Here is a 20,452-nt window from a genome sequence, read left to right as displayed (position 1 = left end):
ATTTTATTGTAGGAGTGGATTAGAGAGTAACCGGTACTGGGTTTCCTAAACTACCTAGTAATTCCTAGAAAAAAGAATTCACCCTCCGTTCGAGATGCTCTTGCACCCATTACGGGTGATGAGAACCCGCCGACTAACTACCCAGTACCCCACTTTCTACTTCAATCGGAAATAAGCCACATAACTGCCAACTAAACCATTCTCTTTTTCTCTAACCACCCTCTCACTTCATCTTCTTCCATCTTTTCTTCCTCAATGGGAAATTAGGGCTACCATGAATTCCAAAAATTATTTCCAATCTCTCTTCCACCAAGAATTTATTTCTCATCTTCTCTACTGGTAAGTCTACTATCAGAATTACGGTTTTCATTTTAATCAAATTTTGATTACGACATTTTTCACAGTCATTGTTAATTCATCCCATGAGGGTAAATAACATCTATCTATAATCCTCTCAATGAATTACTACAAAGGTGGTATCACCAAAAACAAGTTGATACTTGAGATTTTAGTTCTGATGTCAAGATTTTGTTGAAAATCAACAGTGCAAATGACTTATATCAATTACTTCACGAATTCCGTTAAGGTCGAAAATGTTGGATTCATGTGGATAAGAAACTTCTTTTTAGTTGTGTCAATTTTTTCCTTTTTGGCTTAGACTGGTGGTGGCTTCAAGAATCCCTTGGAAGATGAAATTCAATCTTCTCCTATAGCGGTATCATCTACTAAACTTGAATTGCTTTTTTGTTTTTCCCTAAGAAAACTTGAATTGCTAATACAGTATTATTGTATCATGAGTATATTTTTTGTTTCCATTAATTTTCTTTAAATATTCAGTACAACAACTGCATTTAATCATAATTATACAAAACTGTTTTGCTTATTTGACATTAACTGTCTAACACCGCTTATCTCTCAACTTCTTGAACCAAGCAGTTCCTTTAGAGGCAATGGGAGCAGAAAAACCCGTCATGTCATGCAGTAGAGGTGGTCTATCAAGACTGTGAAAGATGGAATCACAAGATTTCAGGTACCCGTTATTTTCCTTTTTGTTTTCCTTTTAGTTCGTTGTTTTAGTTTCGCGATTTTGGTAGCCTTAATTTTGTAATTTTCTTTTAAACATCAACCTATCTTACATTTCTACCTTGCTATTCATGATCTTAGTTTTCTTTATAAACACTCTTATTTCCCTAAATATTATGATCTGAGCCTGGGAGATTGTTGTTCACAAATTCGTATTGAATTGGTTGGTTTTGCTGTGATAGTTCATTCAGTAAATACAAATACCGCAATTGCATTGGTATTCTGTATACAAACATCTCATATCGGCTGTTTTGGATGTCGATTTAGGAACTGCTCTGACAATGCTCTTGGAAATCTATAATTTACCTCCTTACAAAGGATTTATTGATGCGCATGCCTTTAAGATGCTACACCATTCTCTTTGCCTACCTATGGTGGAGTTTCATCAAAGAGTGCCCAGGTTAGGGGATTTCAAACATCATGAAGAAGGCAAAATAAATAAAAACTCCAAAAGATGCACACGCCAGAAAAATTAGGTAATTTCACCCCCATCTTATATTGGTGGGAACTTCTTCTTTCTTGCAAGTTTTATTTGGACTGTCCTTGAGTATCTCTTTTCGAGTGTTAAATCTCACTTAGTCTGGCTTATACCATTTTTGTTTCTGCTTGCAAACTTTGAAGTTGATGATTGTACTAAGCAATCTGTCCAATTGTCAAATTTTCAAACTAAAACAACAGAACAAGTACCTTTTGTGAATTATAACTATACCCTTATATTAGTATATATGATATCTATGGTTAAGTGGAAAGGAACTAGCTAATTATTGAGTGTTAGATTACATGATTTGTGGAATTTAGGATTACTTTAGAACTTATACGGGGACATCGTGACATGATCATATACTTATACGTAGGCGTAGTAATTATCACCAAATTACTATCTATCCACCTTCAACTTGCACCTTACGATCAGCCTGATGTTTGGAATCTGTATTGAGATTCATTGATAAGATTCTTATCGGTTGTATGTTAGTTTGTTAAAGAAAAAACACTATGTATTAAAGTAAAAAAATTCACGCAATGTCTCAACATCTTTCTTTGTGACATTGTTTTCCTCCTTTAGGTATCTGAAACGCTTGCCTCTAAAACCTGTAGTGTGGAATTGTGGATCTACTGACTGACTGAAATTGGGATTTTTTTTCTATTGGGAACATTATTTAAATACCCCTCAAAACCCGTCCCTTAAAATATACCCTTATTCAATTTTTAAAAATACCCCTACCTTCTGAAAAGTAGAAGCAACTAGCATAAGTTGCCTTTAGAAGTGGACGCAACTAGCACAAGTTGCTTCCAGAAGTGAACGCAACTTTCTACAAGTTGCTTCCAGAAGTGAACGCAATTTTCTACAAGTTGCTTCCAAAAAGTGGAAGCAAGTTTCTGAAGTTGACTCCAAAAAGATTATTTTTTACTCCTCGGGGTATTTGTGCAAGGTCAACAAAAATGGAGGGTATTTATAACATTCCCACTTTTATTGTACATTTTTGTGTGCTGACTGGATTTTTTTTGGTCTTTAATCATCTGGGCGGCCATGCCAGTTTTGGTTTTCGTTCCTCAATGTTACTGCCTACTGACTAGAATTCTGTTTTTGAGTTACATTATCAGCTGTTTAGCAGATTTGATAATCTTATTTCTATTGGTTGTTTCTTGTGATTGATGATCAATTTCAGATGCTTTATTTTTATTTTTTATTGATGCAGTGTCACTACATGAACGCCTGAATGGGATAACAAGGTTTAGTAATGATTCTAATGCTGATCGGAAGACTTCTGCTATCTCTCGACAGCCCAGTAGCCAATAATGCAGCTACAACGGGCTCTATATCCGACGTGGATGTTCCAAAATTTTCAGTCAGTGGGTGGTGATGTGAAATAGTTAAAATTGTATGTAATTAATCTGTCTCGACGATGATTTTACTTATATAAAGTAACATTATTATATCATGGTTCAACTCATTTACAAAAAGTTTATGTTCTTCCAGTTGGCTCAGAAGAAAATCTGAATAAAAAGCTTAATTTGTGTAGTACAGGACCTACAGGTTCACTTACACCCGTCCCGGTGACATAATTTACCTATGTGATTTTGGACGAAACGATGTTTTTCCCAATGCCAACCCAGAGTGCTTGGCCTAATAACATAACTCTCGTGCCTGCCCGACTCGAGACAATATAAAAAGAATGTTTCCTTCCCATGATTCTCTTAAGTCAACCTTTCTTTTCTTTTATTCTTCTTCTCCCTCTTTTAGAAATCAGGGTTATATAAAGCTGAAACGTTAGTTCTCAATCAACCCACTGAGTTCTCTATACTGGTAGGTAAATTACTCGTAATATTTTTTGATTTTCTGTATTTTAGTTTAACTGATTTGAGGTTCTGGTTTTGTAATTGGCAGCTTGAAATTTACAGAGAATTTGTTAAGGTTTGCCCGAAAAAGAAGAAGAAGAAGGGGAGGAAGAGGAAGAGGAAGAAGAAAAAGAAGAGGAAGAAGGAAGAAGAAGAAGAAGAAGAAGAAGAAGCCTATAAAGAGTTTATCAATACCATGACTGAAGCAACAAGCAGCACCTCTTCTGCTTGTTGCAACCTTTTCAGTCAGTGGGTGGTGATGTGAAATAGTTAAAATTGTATGTAATTAATCTGTGTTGACGATGATTTTACTTATATAGAGTAACATTATTATATCATGGTTCAACTCATTTACAAAAAGTTTATGTTCTTCCAGTTGGCTCAGCAGAAAATCTGAATAAAAAGCTTAATTTGTGTAGTACAAGACCAACAGGTTCACTTACACCCAGCCCGGTGACATAATTTACCTATGTGATTTTGGACGAAACGATGTTTTTCCCAATGCCAACCCAAAGTGCTTGGCCTAATAACATAACTTTCGTGCTTGCCCGACTCGAGACAATATAAAAAGAATGTTTCCTTCCCATGATTCTCTCAAGTCAACCTTTCTTTTCTTTTATTCTTCTTCTCCCTCTTTTAGAAATCAGGGCTATATAAAAGCTGAAACGTTAGTTCTCAATCAACCCACTGAGTTCTCTATACTGGTAGGTAAATTACTCGTAATGTCTTTTGATTTTCTGTATTTTAGTTTAACTGATTTGGGGTTCTGGTTTTGTAATTGGCAGCTTTAAAGTTACAGAGAATTTGTTAAGGTTTGCTCTAAGAAGAAGAAGAAGAAGAAGAAGAGGAAGAAGAAGAAGAAGAGGAGGAGGAAGAGGAGGAGGAGGAAGAAGGAGAAGAGGAAGAAGAAGAAGAAGAAGAAGAAGAAGAGGAAGAAGAAGAAGAGGAAGAAGAAGAAGAAGAGGAAGAAGAAGAAGAGGAAGAAGAAGAAGGAAGAAGAAGCCTAGAGAGAGTTTATCAATATCATGACTGAAGCAACAAGCAGCACCTCTTCTGCTTGTTGCAACCTTTTCAGTCAGTGGGTGGTGATGTGAAATAGTTAAAATTTTATGTAATTAATCTGTGTCGACGATGATTTTACTTATATAGAGTAACATTATTATATCATGGTTCAACTCATTTACAAAAAGTTTATGTTCTTCCAGTTGTCTCAGCAGAAAAGATGAATAAAAAGCTTAATTTGTGTAGTAAGGACCTACAGGTTCACTTACACCCAACCCGGTGACATAATTTACCTATGTGATTTTGAACGAAACGATGTTTTTCCCAATGCCAACCCAGAGTGCTTGGCCTAATAACATAACTCTCATGACTGCCCAACTCGAGATAATATAAAAAGAATGTTTCCTTCCCATGATTCTCTCAAGTCAACCTTTCTTTTCTTTTATTCTTCTTCTCACTCTTTTAGAAATCAGGGCTATATAAAAGCTGAAACATTAGTTCTCAATCAACCCACTGAGTTCTCTATACTGGTAGGTAAATTACTAGTAATGTTTTTTGATTTTCTGTATTTTAGTTTAACTGATTTGGGGTTCTGATTTTTTAATTGGCAGCTTGAAAGTTACAGAGAATTTGTTAAGGTTTGCCCTAAAAAGAAGAAGAAGAGGAAGAGGAAGAAGAAGAAGAGGAAGAAGAAGAAGAAGAAGAAGAGGAGGAAGCGGAAGAAGAAGAAGAAGAAGCATAGAGAGAGTTTATCAATACCATGACTGAAGCAACAAGCAACACCTCTTCTGCTTGTTGCAACCTTTTCAGTCAGTGGGTGGTGATGTGAAATAGTTAAAATCTGTGTCGACGATGATTTTACTTATATAGAGTAACATTATTATATCATGGTTCAACTCATTTACAAAAAGTTTATGTTCTTCCAGTTGGCTCAGCAGAAAATCTGAATAAAAATCTTAATTTGTGTAGTACAGGACCTACAGGTTCACTTACAACCAATCCGGTGACATAATTTACCTATGTGATTTTGGACGAAACGATGTTTTTCCCAATGCCAACCCAGAGTGCTTGGCCTAATAACATAACTCTCGTGACTGCCCGACTCGAGATAATATAAAAAGATTGTTTCCTTCCCATGATTCTCTCAAGTCAACCTTTCTTTTCTTTTATTCTTCTTCTCCCTCTTTTAGAAATCAGGGTTATATAAAAGCTGAAACGTTAGAGCCAAGATTAAGAGAGCCAAGATTAAGAGCCAAAATTAAGAGAGCAAACCCCAGAATTTGTGTTTACTAACCTAGTCTCTATCTTTGTTCTTCAGATCTCTTATCTTCGAAAGAGAACATCAGATACACCTGTTTTTGTGCTTTTCTTCTCTTCTTCTCAGTGTAGATTGCCGTTGCTTTTCTTCACTTTGCTAGCCTATCCGAAATTTGTTCACCCACCCGCCACACCCCCGTAACATTACTACATGTTATTAGGGGCCGTCGGATAGGCTTTCCAAACTTAGGGGAAAAAAAAAAGTATATAAGAGAAGATATGGCAGATCTCTATATTCACCAAAGGACCAAAACAAACATTAGTTCTCGATCAACCCACTGAGTTCTCTACTGGTAAGGTTTTCCGATTTTCTGTATTTTGATTATCTTTTCTAGTCTAGGGTTTTAATAGTTGTTGGATTAAAAATTGGTTTATTGATGATATGCATCTGTTTAGTTTAATTGATTCGTGGTTTCTGGTTTTGTAATCTGCAGCTTGAAAGTTACTTTGGATGACATATATGAGAAAAATCCTACAGAGAATTTGTTAAGGTTTGCCCTAAAAAGAAGAAGAAGAAGGTTAGAGAGGATTTATCAATACCATGGCTGAAGCAACAAGCAGCACCTCTTCTGCATCTGGAGATCAGGTTTGCCATAAAAAACTCAATTTTTTTTTTATTTTTTCTGGATTTTTTCCTGTCGGGTTGATTTTGTTTCCTTTCCTCCTTCTAAAGTGGGCAGAATTCTGGGGAACTCGTATGAATGATCCTCATATTCGTCAACTCAAGCTCCCAGATGGTGATATTCCTAATTGCTTTCGTAATCGTAATATTCAAAAACAGTGGGACGGTTTAAGACTGCAGCTCCCAAGTGGTATGTATATTCACAACTTGGTTTGAAATTCTTAAACTATATGTTGCATTTCCATTAATTTGGTTGACATCTTTGAATTTTGTATATTGTGATAGACATCCTGGATCTCTTAAACAAGACTGTAGGGTGGGATACTCCTGGAGATGTGAAATCGGCTCGTGAAATGTACACACGTGTTCGAGATGGACTGGAAGATCCCAGTTTCAATATTGAAGAAGAATTAGAAAAGCTCAAGGTAACACTCGTTTAATTAGTTTAAGAGGTTTTTTTTCTTCTTCTTCTGAATTGCTAGTTATATTGGATTGTTGTTTGTGTTAATAAGGGTTTATCGTCTGCTCTGGGAAGTAAGTGTGATATTTTCGTGGAAAAGTGTGGACAATCCAATAGGGAATATAGAGATTATTGTCAGACTCGTGTTGAGAAACTTGTTGAGCAGGTGAGTTCTGAGTCTATACATCTATATTCTTCTTATTTAAATGTAATTGAATTAGCGGCTAACCTGTTACTTCCTTTTTCATCCGTAAAATAGGCACCCCACATTAAGGATATGCCTGGATATGAGCATGAAATCACTTGGGATGAGAAGCTTTGGATTGAACTAGCTCTACGTAAAAAGGCGCAAAAGGTCAAACAGGTTAAGGATTGCGCCATATATTTAGAGGTAAATATCTGGCACGAAGTTCTATTTTTTATTCTTTAATACCATATTTCTGAAGTTAGTTGTCTTTCTTGTTAAAGGATTTTCGTGAAGAAGTGAGGCCAATGGCTGAAAAAGTTGGAGAAGTGAAAGGGCAGTTGGGAAATGCTCGTAGATTATTGAAGGGGGTGAATGAATTTATACTAATCCTAGAAAAAACTAAGCAATGTGAATTTACTGTGGACAAAGACAAGAAGAGAAAAAGATATACACAAGGAAGCCAAGGTTATGCAAGTCGGGAGGTGGACAGGAAGGAGGTTGAGAAAAGGAGACATGCAAAAGAAGGTTATGCAAGTCGGGAGGTGGACAGGAAGCAGGTTGAGGAAAGGAAGGAGGTGGACAGAAAGGAGGTTGAGGAAAGTCTTCTCGAAGTGCTCAAGAAAGCGAGTGGAAAGTCATTGGAGAACAAGGCAGCAGACACGGAGTTTATGAAGAAGTGGGATCTTATTATGAACGATTTCTTTCTTTTTTCGGATTATTTGAGGTCGTAAACTGGTTAAGGAAGTTCAGGCAATGGAGGAATCAGGCAATTATTCATGAAGCAATAGGAATTCTGAAGACCAGTTCCAGTTTTTTGGGTTTCTTATTTAAGCATAGGAAAGGTAGTCAAGTAGCAGATACATTGTCAGAGGAGGCAAGAAAACAGGGTATACACAAGCAGCAATCTTTTCTTTACTTTTTCTTTTTTGATAGACAGTCTCTACCTTCAGATGTTGTTTATTTTTGAAACTCCAAGGAGCAGTTTTTGTTGGGGGATTCCCATATTTCAGGCCCTGTAACTGAAATAAGGACAACCAACAGAGGTGCTACCACTGTGTAATTTTCCTTTTTGTTCTATAAGATGTTTAATTTTCAAAAAGAAAAATCAATCGTGCAGAGAAGATAAGAGAATGCAAACCCTAACCCTTAATCAACTTATGAAAGTGTCTTGGAAGCTTGTTGTTTGTAATTTAAACATTTTCTACAGCCTGTTAAATGTAATGGGTGTGCTGTTGAGAATGCATTCACTCCGGTGGAGAAGTGGTTTTCGGTAATGTAAGTTGCGGAACTTCTTTGTTTTTAAATAAACATTATATAGACCCATTGCCTTGAATGCTTAAACTGCACTTCATCGCAGGATATGTCAGATTAAAGACGATGTTCAGTATTGCTGCTTGGGTGCTAATATTTGCAAAAGGTGCTGGCCATTAATGGCAATTGCTATTGAAGTGATTCATTCTGCACTCAGAGGAGGTAGGAGTTCCTGCATTAGCTATTCTTGAAATTTTAACTCTTAGAAGAGCTGCCCCATTCTCACTGTTGTTGAGTGAACAGGAAAACTTGAACTCGCTGAGTACCCTAATTCAGATAATGACCTAATTGGATGGGCACTGCCATCCAATCTAATCATGTTTTTGGCAGCTGTATATTTCTCATGCGAGTCGAGCTTTCCAGCCGATAAGCATTTTAGCTAATTGAAGTTTTCTGCTTCATGTGCCGCCTCCGGATTATACGTTTTCTTTTACTCTGGCGAACAGGAAAAGCACTGACATCTATTGTTCCTTTCTATGAGTTGCTGTACGAGATACTCAGCACCTTTTAGCTTATGCTGGTACAAGCAGGATAAAATGAATACCTGTCTGTTACTTCAATCCTTTGAAAGTTCTATCGTGCTACTTAATAAGTGTTAGCTATTCTGTATAATCGACACTATATTTTGTCGATACTCGATAGAAGTTATTATTTATCATACTTCCAGTTGTGAAGTATCAAGCTACTAAAGTTTAGGTTTGTTAAGAATGTAATGCCTGGCCACTGTATAACGCAGAATCCCTTGATCATAATTTGAAACCTAATCTAGACATTTAGTAATTGAGGAGGATCCTTTTTTTTTTCCCCACTGATCTCATGTGAAGTACTTTTTTTTTTTGAATTATATGGAAAGTCAAATAAAGACCTTACACTTGTTTTTTACTTAAAACATCTGTGTTTTAGGGGATTTTGGCTTTACTCACATTCTCTGTGTATATAATTGTTTTGTTTGCAATGCGCGAGCAAGAAAGTGGTGTGAATTTACTATAGTCTTGAATTCTATATTTTTTTATTTATTTTTGATCGAGAAAGGAGAATTTTATTGAAAGGAGAAGAAAAAATTACAGCAAGCAGATATAACGGTAAAAACGAAAGAAAAACTAAAGAAAAAAGTAAACAATGAAAGTTTTATCTCAGTAGAACATGTTATCCCACGAGAAGATGCAGAAGTCTAGCCTGAATTCTATATTAACTTAGCCTTTATTCAAGAGATTTATATATACTATTTATTCCTGCGGGTTAACATTTTACAGAGAGCTTTCATGTATATATGGTGGTATACTGACTATAGCATCATATGAAAAAATCTCTCTTAGACTCAGATCAATCTCACGGGAACTAAAATAGCGGTAAGAATGTTTTCTTAGGAGGTCCTGTTCTTCATCCTTCTCTTGTGCAAGTACAGGTGTTCTTTTGGACGTTTTCAAAATCTCAATTGCTTTTCAAGTTTTACCAAGTAGTACCATATTGCAGAAGATTACATCAACAAGTAAGGAGACCCTTCTTTGTGGACGAAATCTACTTGAAACAGAGGAGAAGTTTGAGAAGATTCTTGAAATGATCACTGATGAATGTATGGAACAATCAGGTATTTTCCGAAAGTTTCTGAAATGGTTAGTACTAAGTGTATAATTTTAAATGGAGATTTCTATTGGTAATCCAACCAGACTTCCTCAACGCTTAAAAATAAAGTGGCAAAAGATCCTCCATGCTAATAAGTTTCTTCAAAACTATGCATGTTACCCGCCAACTTAACCAACTTTACAACATTGCTGCTCATAGTCATAAGTTGGACATCGGTTTCCTGTTCGGGTGTAATAATCAAAACTCGTAAAACGAACTTGTAACACGAGTGGGTTGTTTCACCTTCTTCATTCTTCCCAAAATTACTAAAAGTAAAATCCCAAACCTGAAATCAGCACCGGTTTTCCTCTTAAAACCCTCGTAACACCAAATAAAAATGAAAGGAACGTTGGCGTTAGAGAATGACAAAGTTGATGATCATACAAACACACCAGTAAGTGGTTTGATTTTTATTTATTTTTATTTTTCTTTTGGTTGATGATCACTAAAACCGCCATTGATGTTCTTCCAAACTCAAAAAGGTTGGACCCTATTTTGAAGAATCCCCAGAAACCTCTACAAAATTGACCAGGTTTCTCTATACGGGGATTCATAATTATGCCTTTAAATTTTTAATAGAATTTCTTTGGTGTTGTTTGTATCTTGATTTGTTGACCTAAGTAAGGTTTTAAGTAGTACAAGATCAAACTATTTTGTTGGAATTATAGCTTTCATGTTCCAGAGATGATGAGAAGAGCTAATTTTTCATCCGGGGAGACATGTGTTTATATGCACACTAAATATATCGTCAGTCTCATCTTTAATGGTTTTCATTATTAGACCATCATTCGGTTTTGGGGGGAATTCATTAGATTTCATCAAATCCGAACTTGTATATATTGTGGAGGATTGACATTTTCAGTCTGAAATGTTTCAGGACACATCAAGAACCTTCTGGAAGATATCTTGTTAGACATTCTTTCTCGGTTACCGGATGAGTCCGTCTCAGAGTGCAAATTAGTATGCAAAATGTGGCTAAAGCTCCTCCATGGTAGAAGGAGCTTCTTCACAAAAATGCATGTTGCCCGCCAGTTTAACCAACTTTACTGTGGTGCTGCTTGTGGTGATAAGTTGGACATAGGTTTCCTCTTCGGTTGTATAAGAGGTGAGAGCCCGGACGTGTTGCTTTTCTATGGAGGATCTTATAATGATAAAATTAATACTGATGGCGCGTATGAGTTCAAGAAGACACTTAAAAAGGTCAGACATCCTCCAATGAGCTGCTTTAAATTACCGCGACAATATTTGGTTAATTCATGCAATGGGTTGGTTTGTCTTGGTAGAAACCACCACCAATGTGTTGATCCCACCTATATATACAATCCTGCCACAGGAGAGGATGTCAATCTTCCAAAATTTATCATACCTAAAGGAAGTTATTTACCTCGCATTGCCCGGGGGTTTAGATATGTTCCTTCGACCAATGAGTACAAGGTCGTTAGAATTTTTTACCCCGACCGTGGAGCAACTGGACAGGTCCAAGTATACACACTTGGTAGTGGTAGTGGTTGTGGTTGCAGAACTAAATGTGAACCATTCCCGTGGGTGAATATTATACCTTCGGCTACTTCCGCAGACAGATCTCTTTATTGGTTCACGAATTTATTCATTTGATTTAGCTAAGGAAGAGTTGTGAGTGGTCCCATCTCCTCCTTGTCACTCTCTTGACTTAGGATCTATGATAAGTGGTAATTTTCGACTTGTGGTGTTAAGAGGGAATTTGTGTTTTTTCCGCCAAACGTTGAATGCACCACATATGGAAATATGGTCTTTGAAGAATACAACAGATATGAAGGAGAGCTGGTGCAAAGACTTCAGTATAGTATGCGAGAAGAAAGACAAATTCCATGTTGATTATTTTTGGCCTATTATAGTTACCAGAAACAATAAAATCATATTTATTGTATGCCGCGATCTTTTGGATTATCTGGCTGGAGCGCAACAATCAGGTCTTCAACAACAAAGAAAGAACAATTGAAACATCATCAACGATATCAAGTTCAGTGGGCTAGATACTCTCCTTCCATGTTTGGAATTTCAATCGATGAGGTCATTGTAAACCGGAGGAATGTTTTTTTTCGAAACTCCTTAGGGTAGATCTGTTTTGAGGGCCTCCCTCCTTTTGGTTTTTATTGTAATTTTGGTGGTTGGCTGCTCTTTTGCATGCTCTCCTTTTTCTAATAAATTCTTTACTTTACTGAGAAAAAAAAAAATCATATTTATGAGGGATGATGAGACTGTCGAGTGTTATGACCCTGAAACCACAACTTGGAATGAGATTGTGGCTTATGATCGTCATTTTTTTATTGAGAGTATCTCGGTAATTACTGAGTTGTTATGATCCTGAGTTGTATTTTGCTTTGGAATCTGCAAGTATTACTGTTATGCCTCCCTGCTTGAAATTTACCTAGAGAGTAAAAGAATTTAGAAATTTATTAGAAATTTTCCTTCTGTACAATCTGTACAAGGAATACCGTATTAAATTACCGCTGCCTGGAATACTTGGACATTTGACTTCTTAAGTTCATTCTAATTTTCCCTTCTGGAATACCCTTTCTCAGTAACACAATGATCTAAAAAAAAGCTAGCAATTGAGTAAACAGAGTTTGACTGAACTTATTTGAGCTGCGTAAAAGATGAAATCTTGGTCAAACTAGAATGCAGATACTCAAAGCACCTACTAGTTACAGAAAGCATCGAAGATCTCAATTCTCACATATTCAAGTGCTCACAAGTGTTTTTCTGAAAACCATATAAACCCGAGAAACATACGTAATTAAAAACGTTTTTTCATTTATTTTCTGAAAACGGATTTGGCGGGGCGTTTATATTACTGTACGAGTGAATTTGGGATTGAACTAGGCAATATCTTTAACTCCAAAAATGTAAATGCTGCCCAAAATCCATTAGATTTTGTGAAATCTAAACTTGTATATATTAAGATAATTATTGTATTTGGTAGGATTAATCCCAAATTAGTCTTCAACTTTCTTTATGTAATGTTTCAGGGAACATCAAGAACCTTCCGGACGATATCTTGTTAGATATTGTTTCTCGGTTACCAGTTGAGTCTGTCTTGGAGTGCAAATTAGTATGCAAAGGGTGGCTGAAGCTCCTCCTTGGTAGGAAAAGTTTCTTCACAAACATCCATATTACCCGCCAGCTTAACCAACTGTATCGCAGTGCTGCTCATGATGATAAGTTGGACACGGGTCTACTCTTCGGTTGTACAACAGATGAGACCTGGCACGCCTCACTTTTCTATGGAGGATCTTATAATGATAAGATCAATACTGATGATTTATACGAGTACAAGAAGACACTTAAAAAGGTCAGACATCCTCCAATGCACTTTGAATTGCCGAAACAATATGTGGTTAACTCATGCAATGGGTTGGTTTGTGTTGGTAGATACCACCACCAATGTGCTGATCCCATCTACATATACAATCCTGCCACAGGAGAGTATTTGAATCTTCCGAAATTCATCGTACCTAATGGTAGCTATCCTTGCATAGCCCAAGGGTTTGGATATGTACCTTCTACTAATGAGTACAAGGTAGTTAGAATTTTTTACCCTGGCCATGAAACAACTGGACAGGTCCAAGTATACACACTTGGTGGTGGTTGTGGGTGGAGAACTATCTAAACCATTCCCATGGGCGAATGCTGTACCACCTGCTACTTTTGTAGACGGATCTCTATATAGGTTCGACTTTACAAAAATTTACGCATTTGATTTAGCTAATGAAGAGTTGCGAATCCTCTCATCTCCTCCTTGTCACATTCTAGGAGCTATATTATATGATAATTTTGGACTTGTGGTGTTAAGTGGGAATTTGTGCTTTTTCCATCAAAAGTTGACTGCACAGCATATGGAAATATGGTCTTTGAAGAAGACAGGTACAAACCTCAGCTGGTGCAAGGACTTCAACATAGGATATGAAAAGCAAGAAGATGGATATGATTATTCTTTTTGGCCGGTAATAATTACAAAGAACAACAAAATCATATTTACGAAGGATTATGAGACTATGGAGTGTTATGACCCTAAAACCACAACTTGGAAAGAGATCGTGGCTGATGATCCTAGTTTTCATCTTGAGAGTATCACGGTCATTTCCCATGTGAACACTTTTGTTTCACTGAATACACTAGGAGAAAAGTCGAACAAACATAAGTTACAGGATTAAGATGGTTGGTCAACCAAACTTGGTGAGTTTAGCTTGATATTTGAAGCATTATTGGGTTATTTATGAAGTGAAATTGTTTACCTTCGGTTGAATGATTTGGCATCCCATGTTGGGCAAATTATGTCATTTTTTATCATTTATTTTTCACTTTGGAAATGTACAAGTCGTACACATTATTTGTACAAGGAATGCAGTATCTTGAATTTGAATCTGCTGGTAACTGCTAATTTGCCAAACAAAGCATGCATATTGTAATTCATTTTCAAAAGAAAAATCAACATACAAGAATGAAAAATGCCACCTAGATGCGATACAAACTCAAAGTATACCATCTAAAGGAACATCAGCTCAAACTATAACTACAAAAACTTCACCAGCACCTCCAGCAATAAAGCATGTCTAATGACCCCCGAGGTTCAGATGCAATTCTTTGATCCGCTTTTTGGTAGACTCGATAACACCAAAAATTTGGCCCCAGGAATAAGCTATGTAGGTAATCCAGGCATCTTAGGGTCAGCTTCAGTGTGGCCACTTCCCTAACCAGTGCTCAAGCTCAAACAATTCGATAAGAGATGCAAATCGTTCACAATAAGATCCCACTTCTTCATAAACTCTGTGTCTGCTGCATTGCTCTCCAATGCCTTTCCACTCACTTTCTTGAGCACTTCGAGAAGACTTTCCTCAACCTCTTTTCTGTCCACCTCCTTCCTGTTCACCTCCTTCCTGTTCACCTCAACCTCTTTCTTGTTCACCTCCCGACTCACATTACCTGGGCATTCCAGTGTATTTCTTTTTCTCTTCTTGTCTTTGTCCACTGTAAATCTATGTTGCTTGGTTGTTGCTAGGATTTGGATAAATTCATTCACCCCCTTCAATATCTTGCGAGCATTTCCCAGCTGCCCTTTCACTTCTCCAACTTTTTCAGCCATTGGCCCCACTTCTTTACGAAAATCCTTCAACAAGAAAACAGCTAACCTCAGAAATGTGGTATTAAAGGATAAAAAGTACTCCGTAGTACCAGAAATGTGGTATTAAAGAATAAAAAGTACTCCGTAGTACCTAGTGTTGGATATTTACCTCCAGATATATTGCGCAATCTTCAACCTGCTTGACCTTTTGCGCCTTTTTCCGCAGAGCTCGTTCAATCCAAAGTTTCTCATCCCAAGTGATTTCATGCTCACATCCAGGCATATCCTTAATGCCGGGTACCTATTTTACGGATGGAAAAGGAAGTAACAGGTTAGCCGCTAATTCAATTACATTTAAATAAGGGCTATTTTGTGTTTCCTCACCTTCCAAGATCGCTAATTACTGTTTCCTCTCCAAAAAGATTGAAATTAGTGTTTTCTTCCATTGTTAGCTTTTCCATCCACTGCCCGGTTAGCTGAGTCAGCACCTATGCACACGTGTTTTATGTTCGTCCCAAAATACCCTCAACTAACTTGATTGTATACTGCTTTCAAATTCTCAAGTGAAATCGAGCAGAGAAGCGGTTCCTGAAATTTATGAAATGAATTTGGGATTGAATCAATTGCTGATGTTGTTAAAATCAAGAGATGGAAGATGGGTTTCTAGAATAGGGATGATTGAGCAGTGAGAGTTGATTTCAGCAAACGAAGAATAACAAGGGAATAGAGTTTCTGCTGGTGATATTAAAACTGATTGATTTCCTTCCATGGGTTCAGGTGACGGAAGAAGATGGATTCAAAGATACGAAGAATTGGTCTTGTGGGATTATTGCTCCAGAACTTCACCATAGAACCGACACCAACTTCACCATTAAGTAACACAAGAACTTCAGAGAAAGACGGAGATGGAGATTCAGAACTCAAATTAGTTTAGGGTTCGTGGTGAACTGTTGTAATTCAGCTGGTAATGGATAAGAAGCTGGTCTGGTTAACTCGAATTGAGATTTGAAAACCAAGAAGATGGGGTTGCAGGAAGTGAGATTGAAGTTGTTGTTACTGAGATGGTGAATTTAGGGTTCTTTCTGTTGATTTGAGTCGCAATTCGGTAAAAGAGGAAATATTCTGTTGCTACTGATGTTGAAGAGAAGGTTGGGCTTGATTAATTAGTAGCAGAATGGAAGGAGGTTGCTTCGAGTGATTACGAGAATTGGTTTGTGTGCATGATTGCAAGGAAGGAGAGTTGGACTGGGGTATAAGAACACAACAATTTAATCTCTACATCACCCACTAATAGCGTCCAAGGTGTTTGTAATTTCGCCTGAGAATTATGAACCGTGGAAAATAGCTAGGGGTACCAGTTGCAGCTGTAGTCTGGTTGAATGTCAATTAGCCCCAGAAATCCACCATTGTTACTGATATTTTAGCCATCTAATTCATCTGTAAATAACCAAATGTCAATCTTTTCAACTGTTAAAGCGAACAATTAGTCAAAATACTTAACAAGTCGCCGAAAGAGAAAACATTTCATGGTTTCTCAAGTTGTTGTTTCTACATTCAATGTGCTACACATAAATGTAAGGACTCGGCGTTCATAGAGATAAATCTACCTGAATAGTTCCTTCTATATGCAAGTGTAGTTTTGAACATCCATAGGATTTCATCTCCTTATCTGCAAAACATATAAAGGAAGAAAAGTTTCACCATTTCAAACCACATATATATACACAGAGAGAGAGAGAGAGAGAGAGATTAAACAGAATACCACTAAAGCAAACTCACCGATTTTTTAATCACTCATCCAATGGAAATGAATGGTCGTGAATCAGAACCAGAGCGTTTAAAATTTGCTCTTCCGGTGGATTCTGAGAACAAAGCGACTGAGTTTCGATTACTATCGGTGGCAAAACCTCACATGCGAGCCTTCCACCTCTCATGGATTTCCTTCTTCTCTTGCTTCGTTTCCACCTTTGCAGCACCACCTCTCCTCCCCATCATACGGGACAACCTCAACCTCACTACCACTGACATAGGTAATGCAGGGATCGCTTCAGTCTCTGGTGCAGTCTTTGCAAGGCTTGTCATGGGGACAGTGTTGGAAAAAAATGGATTTCACAAAGGATGAATGACACAGAGAAGAGATTGTTGCACTCCAAAATTTTCAAGGCTTGTATAAATTTCTTTTAGACAAATATTTCTACCCTCCCAATAACAATTGTCGATTACAACAGGTATGCGAAATATTGCCTTCAGGATACAATGAAAGCCCTGCAACGAAAACTGAATTCAAGGTTTGTACCCCTTGATTCAATCAAGAACACACAAAGAGATTTCTGATTTCTGATGATGCTTTTTTTGAAACAGAGAAAACAGATTGATTTTTCTTATATGTTAAACGAAACTGGGAGAAGCTATTTATAAAGGGTTTTGCACCTGTTGGGAATAGGTTTTTTATTCGCCAACAGGTTTCTATTCACGAAACGTCAGGTTCCTTCATCAACAGACATCAATGGTGTCTTTTGGATTCGAAATTTTCGAACAGGCTTTTATCGGCCAAATAAAACCTTCAGTTCAAAAAAATTCTTCCGGGGGCGTTGCCCCCTTGAAACCCCAACCAGGGGCGGTCTCCCCTGGACCCCCACGACCTGACCTGTCAGGTCGACCACAGCCTGGGGGGCGATGCCCCCCAGAACCCCCCTTTGGTTAGCGGCGTTGAAAATATTCCAACAGACAGCATGTGACCTCTTCGGCGCTCATACTTTTAACTTCACCAGCAGTTTACTTCACAGCTGTTGCTTCTTCCCCTGTTTCCTTCCTCCTTGTCCGCTTCTTCACAGGCTTCTCACTTGCCACCTTTGTCTCAACCCAGTTCTGGATGAGCAGCATGTTCTCCGCAAATGTCGTTGGAACGGCTAATGGTGTTGCAGGTGGCTGGGGAAACCTCGGTGGTGGGGCCACCCAACTCATTATGCCACTTGTATATGAGTTGATAAGGAAGATCGGACCATCTGATTTCACTGCCTGGCGTGTTGCTTTCTTCATCCCAGCGTTGTTCCAGACATTAACAGCATATGCGGTTTTTCTCTTGGGTCAAGACCTGCCAGATGGAAACTTTAGACGACTTGAGAAATCTGGTGAGAAACCAAAAGATAAGCTATCGAAAGTTTTCTACCATGGGATCACTAATTACAGGGGTTGGATATTGGCCTTGACTTATGGGTACAGTTTCGGGGTAGAACTGACAGTAGACAACATAGTAGCAGAGTACTTCTATGATAGATTCAATCTGAAGCTCCACACTGCTGGAACCATTGCAGCAAGTTTTGGATTAGCGAATATTGTGTCTCGTCCTGGTGGGGGTGTGTTGTCAGATATGATGGCGAAGAGGTTTGGGATGAGAGGTAGGCTCTGGAGCTTGTGGTTAGTTCAAACCTTAGGGGGATTACTCTGCATTCTTCTTGGGAGAGTAAATTCACTAGGTGCATCAGTCGCAGTGATGCTGGTTTTTTCGTTTTTTGTCCAAGCTGCATGTGGACTAACATTTGGAGTAGTTCCTTTTGTCTCCAGAAGGTAACTAGTTCCATTCTGATTGTGCTTTTGCTTCTAGATTTACATACTACAAAACTCAATACTGGTCGAATTGTTTTCAACCTCTGAAATATACACAGTGCAGCGGTTATTTGTTCAGAAGTAGATTCATAATAAAATTAGTCTCTAGAATGTAGAATAACCTCATTCTTAAGTTGAAAATATTTTTCTCTTGTGTGTACTAGGATAATCAGTTTCCTTTGTTCTTCCCCGACTATTTCTTCTATTTGCTGTACTTACCCGAAACTACAAGAACCAATTCTGTTAGGTAAAGAACAGATTTTCAGAACTAACTTTCTGATAACATATGGATTTCAGATCACTAGGACTCATATCAGGAATGACAGGAGCTGGTGGGAACGTTGGTGCAGTTATTACTCAGCTAATATTTTTCAAAGGCTCTAGATATTCAAAAGAAACAGGAATAACTCTGATGGGTATCATGATTATATGTTGCACACTCCCATTATTCTTGATCTACTTCCCACAATGGGGTGGAATGTTATTTGGTCCATCATCAAAAGAAAAGAATACAGAAGAAGAATACTACACATCTGAATGGAATTCTAATGAAAAGGAGAAAGGGTTACACCATGGATGCTTAAAATTTGCAGACACTAGTAAAACCGAACGAGGTAGAAGAGTCGCTTCTGAACCAACACCCTCCAAAGGAACCTCAGACACTGATGTTTGACAACTACCACTTTGCATTAAGGTTCAGCTCTATCCAAAGCTCCTAATAGCCACAATACATGTTCGTGTATAAATCTCCTTCGTCAATACTACGTAAGGGTTTAAAATTGTGTTGGATATGGTGCAAGAGTTGTCATCTGATTGTAATGTTGCAATTTGGAATCGAGATAACTTTTCTTGCAAATATAATCTTCAGTTAGTAGGTATTGGATTTCAAGAATTGCCCTATTTTTCTCCTTTCTCTTGCGTTCATTTATAAGGTAAGTTTCACAGCTCTAAGTTAGTAAAGTTGAATTCAGAGGAGCACATGGTTTGAAGGAACTTAACATGGAAGATGATTATATACTGAAGTTTATACCCTCAGACAATCAGAAATACTCGAACAGAAAGCCTTAGCATATTCTTAAATGTAAACAGGAAATATAAACAGGAATAAGCATCTATTTAGAGCTAAAAAGCCAAGCTTCAAGTTTATTTTTATATCTCTTTTCAAGTGAAAATTGTCTAAAAAGAACTTACCGGTCACGGCTTCATCTCCCATCTTGCGCGTATGACATCTGATGTTAACAATTGAATCCCTTGCCCCTAACAACAGCTTCTTTGCGTGCCTCAGATGCGTGCTCCTAGAGTTGGTAACAAGCCAATCAACAATCTGATGTTAAAACAGATCCGCTTAGTAATCAAGCCCTAGAGTAATCAAACATAATAACATACAGTGAAATCACTCATAGGTTGAATAAACAACCTTTGATATGAAAGCAATACACATTTATATCTATGTACCTGGTTAATGCCCCGGTCTTGAATGCTGTCAACTATCTTCGTGGTATGATGCCACCTCTTGATGTCCCAAGGATAGTCCCACTGATGTCAGATACAACCTTTAGTGTCAATGGAACTGTATTTTGAGCATTGAAACCCCTGTACCCACCCTACATACCGATTCACTTGTGAATTTGTGATACTAAAACAATCATGCACATACAAAGAATTGTGCACCAACGATATCAAAGACTCATAATTTTCTCCTTTTCATCTCCGAAATAATGTCATATCCTTACCTCGTACAATCTCTCAAATCAGTGTGTTAAGTGCAGGGCATAATCTACCATATGTTATACTACACCTAAA

At 37.6% G+C, this 20,452-nt stretch overlaps 2 protein-coding genes and 1 long non-coding RNA gene across 3 annotated transcripts; all 3 read left to right on the top strand.

The window, feature by feature from the left end:
- The first annotated feature begins 236 nt into the window (after window positions 1–236).
- LOC113277256 lies at window positions 237–2,943 on the top strand. Its single transcript, XR_003324817.1, has 4 exons — window positions 237–715; window positions 937–1,030; window positions 1,351–1,559; window positions 2,781–2,943. It is a non-coding gene; the product is annotated as an uncharacterized LOC113277256 (long non-coding RNA).
- Window positions 2,944–5,992: 3,049 nt separating this feature from the next.
- Window positions 5,993–8,106, top strand: LOC113277255. The gene is made up of 7 exons (XM_026526397.1): window positions 5,993–6,032; window positions 6,174–6,325; window positions 6,413–6,551; window positions 6,647–6,786; window positions 6,874–6,987; window positions 7,081–7,212; window positions 7,290–8,106. Exons 2-7 carry the CDS (start codon window positions 6,281–6,283, stop codon window positions 7,737–7,739), a joined length of 1,020 nt encoding a protein of 339 aa, XP_026382182.1. The 5' UTR covers window positions 5,993–6,032; window positions 6,174–6,280; the 3' UTR covers window positions 7,740–8,106.
- Window positions 8,107–16,844: 8,738 nt separating this feature from the next.
- On the top strand, window positions 16,845–19,326 carry LOC113277254 (high affinity nitrate transporter 2.5-like). Its single transcript, XM_026526396.1, has 3 exons — window positions 16,845–17,161; window positions 17,783–18,610; window positions 18,947–19,326. The coding sequence occupies exons 1-3, from the start codon at window positions 16,845–16,847 to the stop codon at window positions 19,320–19,322; spliced, it is 1,521 nt and encodes a 506-aa protein (XP_026382181.1). The 3' UTR covers window positions 19,323–19,326.
- Window positions 19,327–20,452: the final 1,126 nt, after the last annotated feature.

Source organism: Papaver somniferum, chromosome 5, assembly GCF_003573695.1.
Source record: "Papaver somniferum cultivar HN1 chromosome 5, ASM357369v1, whole genome shotgun sequence".
In the NCBI taxonomy this organism is placed as follows: domain Eukaryota; kingdom Viridiplantae; phylum Streptophyta; class Magnoliopsida; order Ranunculales; family Papaveraceae; genus Papaver; species Papaver somniferum.
Note: the sequence above shows the minus strand (reverse complement) of the source record. Positions and strands in the feature narration are given on the sequence as shown.

Coding starts and splice junctions, on each gene's coding strand:
- LOC113277255 (XM_026526397.1), top strand. CDS start 6,281: ATGGCTGAAGCAACAAGCAGCACCTCTTCTGCATCTGGAGATCAG. Junction 6,787..6,873: donor AAGAATTAGAAAAGCTCAAG/GTAACACTCGTT, acceptor TGTGTTAATAAG/GGTTTATCGTCTGCTCTGGG. Junction 6,988..7,080: donor TTGAGAAACTTGTTGAGCAG/GTGAGTTCTGAG, acceptor TCCGTAAAATAG/GCACCCCACATTAAGGATAT.
- LOC113277254 (XM_026526396.1), top strand. CDS start 16,845: ATGGAAATGAATGGTCGTGAATCAGAACCAGAGCGTTTAAAATTTGCT. Junction 17,162..17,782: donor AAAAATGGATTTCACAAAGG/ATGAATGACACA, acceptor ACAGCATGTGAC/CTCTTCGGCGCTCATACTTT. Junction 18,611..18,946: donor GTTCCTTTTGTCTCCAGAAG/GTAACTAGTTCC, acceptor TATGGATTTCAG/ATCACTAGGACTCATATCAG.